At 32.7% G+C, this 4,878-nt stretch overlaps 3 protein-coding genes across 3 annotated transcripts; 1 reads left to right on the forward strand and 2 right to left on the reverse strand.

The window, feature by feature from the left end:
• Nucleotides 1-63: 63 nt before the first annotated feature.
• On the forward strand, nt 64-429 carry Tsp_03142 (conserved hypothetical protein; the record flags this gene model as incomplete). Its single annotated transcript, XM_003379435.1, has 3 exons — nt 64-168; nt 280-384; nt 415-429. Coding segments are annotated over 3 exons (225 nt in total), but the record flags the coding sequence as incomplete, so codon positions are not given.
• Nucleotides 430-511: 82 nt separating this feature from the next.
• Nucleotides 512-993, reverse strand: Tsp_03143 (hypothetical protein). Its single transcript, XM_003379436.1, has 4 exons — nt 911-993; nt 770-861; nt 638-716; nt 512-602 (listed from the first exon to the last, which is right to left on the reverse strand). Exons 1-4 carry the CDS (start codon nt 991-993, stop codon nt 512-514), a joined length of 345 nt encoding a protein of 114 aa, XP_003379484.1.
• Nucleotides 994-1,263: 270 nt separating this feature from the next.
• Tsp_03144 (E3 ubiquitin-protein ligase synoviolin-A) lies at nt 1,264-4,354 on the reverse strand. Its single transcript, XM_003379437.1, has 6 exons — nt 4,179-4,354; nt 3,126-3,142; nt 2,559-2,600; nt 1,916-1,990; nt 1,658-1,730; nt 1,264-1,300 (listed from the first exon to the last, which is right to left on the reverse strand). Exons 1-6 carry the CDS (start codon nt 4,352-4,354, stop codon nt 1,264-1,266), a joined length of 420 nt encoding a protein of 139 aa, XP_003379485.1.
• Nucleotides 4,355-4,878: the final 524 nt, after the last annotated feature.

The following is a 4,878-nucleotide window of genomic DNA, read 5'->3' on the forward strand; positions in this document are numbered from 1 at the left end:
TTTTAGAAAATATTCCTGAGGCATAGCCTGAGGGGTAAAAATTTTTTTTAAAATTGCGTGAAGGGGTCGACCTTCGGGCGTTGCCTTGGGCTAATTTTTGAAAATCTTGAAATACTTTGCGATTTACGAAAATTTTGCCGGAGGCGTACCCCCGAGCATAGCCTGAGGGTAAATATTTTTTTAAATTTGCCTGAAGCATAGCCTGAAGACACATGTTTTTTTAGAAATAGCTTGAGGCATAGCCTGAGGGGTAAAAATTTTTTTTTAAATTGCCTGAAGCGTAGCCTAGGGCGTAGCCTGAGGGCAAATTTATCAAAAAGTCAGAAGAATTTTAAATGTTGTTTAAGGCGTAGCTTAAGGCATAGCGTAAGGCGTAGCCTGAGGGTATTATAGGGGCGTATCCCTACCGAAGAGTGTAGCTTTAGATAAGATAGGGCATGGAATTTTCTGATGTTACTCATACTTATCTTCCTCATGCTTGTTTCTTTCTGTTACTCTTACCTTCGTCATGTTAAATCTTCCTTATCTTCTCTCTTCCTTGATCGTTTGATATTTTATTCTTCCAGTGACGTGTAGTCTCCTGATAAAGTTTATTCTTGAATCTAAAATGTACACATTAGTAATAGCTGGAACTTACCGCGTATCTTGACAGTGGTGATATCTCCTTGTAAATCGATTGGCAGTTTCTTCAGAGGCCTTTATGATGTTCACTGCGCCTGAAAAATAGAAATGAGCAGAGGTGATTTATAATTTAATTTATATTACTTACTTTGAGTGACAGAGTGAAAATTCAGACTTAGTGCATTCCCGTCTTGTTTCTTCTCCTTGCATTGGATGGATTCTGTCGATGAACAGTGACGCCTGTAAAAGAAACTGAATCAAATTTAGTAGATTACTGTGACTTACCTACTTATGAAGGAAAACGTGTAGGACTTTTAAAAAGTCATTTAAATACCATTTCAGCCAGATTCTCATTTTCTTCCTTTCAGACATGATACAAGATACCTGAAAGAGACGAGCAAAATCAAATTTAGTGCTTAATTTATTCTACTCTTAATTTATTCTTATACCTTACCAGGAACAGTCCAATTCTGCTTTTTTTATTTTCAATGGATTGGTATTGTCAGTGGAAACCTGTGCCTGTAAAATAAAGGGAATTAAATTTAGCTGTTTACTGTCACTTACCTACTTATTACTTACTTAAGGTAAACGTGACCACCACTCATGAAAAATCACGCTTGTTATTCCAATGCAACCAGATTTTCATCCTTCTTCCTCTTTAAGACATGATACAAGATGCCTGAAAGTTAGACGTGTTCAAAATCAAATTTAGTGCTTAAAATTACTTACGTTTGATGACAGTCAAAGAGTTATTCTTGCTCACAGTCCATTACCGCAGTCTTTTTTGATTTTCAATGGATTGGTATTATCAGTGAAAACATGTGCCTGTAAAATAAACGGAATCAAATTTAATATTTAATTACTTAATTTCTTACTTACATATTGGGGAAACCATGATAACCATTCTTAACAGATCCATTAACGTGAGTGAACACAATGGCTTATCTAGTTTCTGACTGTTTTCGAAGTTTCAATCAGGATAACGAACCATTCATTTGGAAACAATTTTATTTGATGGATTAGGAATCTTTCTCACCAGCCTGCCAGCCACATGCCTGTAGTGTCAGGATGTCGGTATCGGAAATGCCAACCGCAGCTTTGTCGCTTTGCTGGAAATTCCAAAGATTTGAGGTAAATTAATTTCCTCTCTTTATAATTGACACAAACACGATATCAGAATATATTGTCTTATTATTTGTGTGAAATAGCCATATTATAAAAACTAATTGAAAACGAATGACAGTGCATCTGATTGTGAATTATGTTTACACATACAAAAAGTGCATTAACTTACCTGTTAAATGGTATGCGTATAAAGATAATTGAACGACTGGATAAATGAATGAAAAATGCTGCCATTCAAGTATTTCTAAAATAAAACTAAATTATGAACTCAGTTAAAATTAAATATGCATACCGTAATTACATTTCAGCGGTGCACATGAGGATAATTTTTCATCTTGCATGTATTTTTCTAAATTTTCAAATTTCAGAATGATACTAGTGAGCATAATTCTTGATTTCCATACATGTTGTCCTTTTTCCCCTGTTCACAACTGTCAGTCAGACATATCGAATACATCGATATCTTCTAAGTAAGGATAAACATGAAGAATGAAAACTATAAAGTATTAAGTAAAAGCAAATTAATGTAAAATATACGTACTGTTATTCATTTTCAGCGATGGAATTCCTGTCTTGTAGCATTTCCATAAATATTATGTTTCATGTTATACTTCGAAACTTCAGAACGAGAGGATTTTGATTTTATACTTACGTGTTGTCTTTATTCTTTCCAATATTGCACCCTGCTATCGTTTTCAACACATCAACACTGGAAAAATACTTACAGATTAAGAATTAAAGAACTAGAGTACGTATATAGTATTTGAAAATGAAACTACTTGATGCATTCAGTTAATGGAAAATGTGCATACCGTTTTGCATTTTCGGTGGAGAATACTCTGTTGTTTTCTTACCTGGAAAGTTATATATTAATGTAAATTTTAATACGAGTGAAACAACTTACATGTTGTCTTCATTTATCTGTCAAAATTAGACGATCTGGAATACTGGAAAAACATTCATATTTTGGAATTTAAAATATTGCGCGAATATAAAAATCATCAGATGCACTGTCATTCGTCTTCAATTACTTTTTATAATATGGCTATTTCACATTTATCTGGTATTATTTACGTACAGGATATAATACAAAAAATTGATTGTAAAAATAACATTGTATTGCTTACATGTTTTCTATGTGCATTTGAATTTGGGTATGTGGGTATGGTGATCGTCTATCTTTTGAGGTTTTCTAAGAACGATGTTCCAGTAATAGCTGTATTGGTCCATTTTCATATAAAATATCAAATCCAACATTCACTGGGAATTATACTTCTTGATACTGATCACACGTGTATGCAGTATTCAAATCATGTGAATTCTGGAACTAAAATATAATAATGTAATCAATTGCTTCAGTGGAGAACTGAAATACGTACTTGTTTGTCCGCAGCATCTATAAAAAACAAAAGTAATATATGACTAAGAACATTTTCATGTTAGTATAATTAGAGGGGAAAAACCAATTAGTTGGTATTCAGTATATTTGATAATTCATGCAATGGTAGTCATGCAATATCAAAAGGCGTTGCTGAATAACTTACCTCTTCCTCATACATAATTACTCAAGAGTGAAATTGTATTTCAGGACGTTCTTTTACGGCGACTCAGTTAATAACTGACCAAGAAAACTCGTCATACACTAAATAAGAATAAATTATATGACCGTAAGGCGAAATTATAAAAGGTTGTGATTGTACGCAAATTTGTCCTTTATAGAACAACATTAATTTCAGTCAGTAATAACCCTATGGCATAAACCTATTTCAAAAATTTTAGTTTTACTGCTCTGACGAAGGGTAGTTTGCTTGCACTCATATAATTATATGCAAAAACTATAGTGAGCAAAAGTGGGGATGTGGGCCTAGCATAATGTAACTTTTTTCAGAAGCTGCGAAACAAAAGAAGAAACTCAAGAAACTGAATAAAATGCGTAATACATTATATTGCCATATAGAATATTAACTGTTAAGAAGTATTTTTAAGGGAAAGAACGTAAATGAAAATTTCCCATTTTAATTATTTTATTGCCATTACAATAGCGTATGAAGTACCGTGTATGGTGAATACTGAAAAGTATTGGAAGTTGGATAAATATGCATAACATATTACTTAGTTACTTCTGAAACATAAAATCTGCATCCATTCAATGATTCATTGTATCAAATTCATTGCGTGATAACGCATTGCAAATAACGTGAATAGCAATGTGAAGCAAAAAGTTACAAAGGAAGTGAGCTCACAATTTTCTATTCATTATACATTGAATAATAGTGAAGAGAACATTTTATATGAATAGATCTTTCTTTACCAACTAGTCTGTGTGCTGCCATTGAAGTTACATCAAGAGAAATGAAATGCATTTTGTGAGTAAAAAATTGTTTGATAATTGATACAAACAACATGATCACAGTTATTAAACGATAACTTACTTTTTAATTATAGAGAATGCTGAAGCGCTGACGGGGACAGGCTTCCTAAACATTTTCATCAGACTGACAAACTGATTAGCGATAAATACAATTTGCCATTTATAGTTGATGCTGAATACGAGACTTGAGCACCTTTCTGGACTAATAATCTTTATCAAAATGAACGATACGGCCATTACGATGACATTCTGAAATATCGATCAATTTCTAGCTCAAGGTAATAGAATAATGTGACATTGCCTTTGGTGGACTGTACTAACGTTTACCCCGGAGGAGATTAATCACACACACAAATGGAAATACAATACTAAACGATGAAAATTGTTGTTCTTATCGTATCGATGTATCGAAATTTACTAATGCTACAACCGGATGAATAGCAACATGAAATGTTAGTTTATGAGATTGTATTCCATTTCTAAACAATATCATTTACTATTTACATTTCAATTCCGAAACAATTGTGATCAAAATAATCAAAACAAGATTATAATCAAGCAAAACTGGAAGGATAAAATATTGAAACACTCCATGACATTTAAAATAAAAACTTCCTACAATAAACAGAATGTTTCATATGGTGAATTTGTTCTTTTAAAGAAAACGGTCAGTGCAGTTAAAGAAAGACTGATGAAACTCTTCTCTACTTATTAAGATACATAGGCACATGGCAACTTTAGAAACCCATTTTATCCGACAC

The sequence above is a fragment of the Trichinella spiralis genome (genome assembly GCF_000181795.1).
Source record: "Trichinella spiralis strain ISS 195 chromosome Unknown Scfld2, whole genome shotgun sequence".
Classification (NCBI taxonomy): domain Eukaryota; kingdom Metazoa; phylum Nematoda; class Enoplea; order Trichinellida; family Trichinellidae; genus Trichinella; species Trichinella spiralis.

What these genes read in the sequence shown, in the direction of transcription:
- Tsp_03143 (XM_003379436.1), bottom strand. Translation starts at nt 993, where the DNA reads ATGTCTGAAAGGAAGAAAATGAGAATCTGGCTGAAATGGTATTTAAAT. An exon ending in CTACACGTTTTCCTTCATAA is followed by an intron (nt 862 to 910) that starts GTAGGTAAGTCA and finishes TTTCTTTTACAG; the next exon opens with GCGTCACTGTTCATCGACAG. An exon ending in CACCACTGTCAAGATACGCG is followed by an intron (nt 603 to 637) that starts GTAAGTTCCAGC and finishes TGTACATTTTAG; the next exon opens with ATTCAAGAATAAACTTTATC.
- Tsp_03144 (XM_003379437.1), bottom strand. Translation starts at nt 4,354, where the DNA reads ATGGCCGTATCGTTCATTTTGATAAAGATTATTAGTCCAGAAAGGTGC. An exon ending in TCCACCGAAAATGCAAAACG is followed by an intron (nt 1,991 to 2,558) that starts GTATGCACATTT and finishes GTTTTATTTTAG; the next exon opens with AAATACTTGAATGGCAGCAT. An exon ending in GGCATGTGGCTGGCAGGCTG is followed by an intron (nt 1,301 to 1,657) that starts GTGAGAAAGATT and finishes TCTAACTTTCAG; the next exon opens with GCATCTTGTATCATGTCTTA.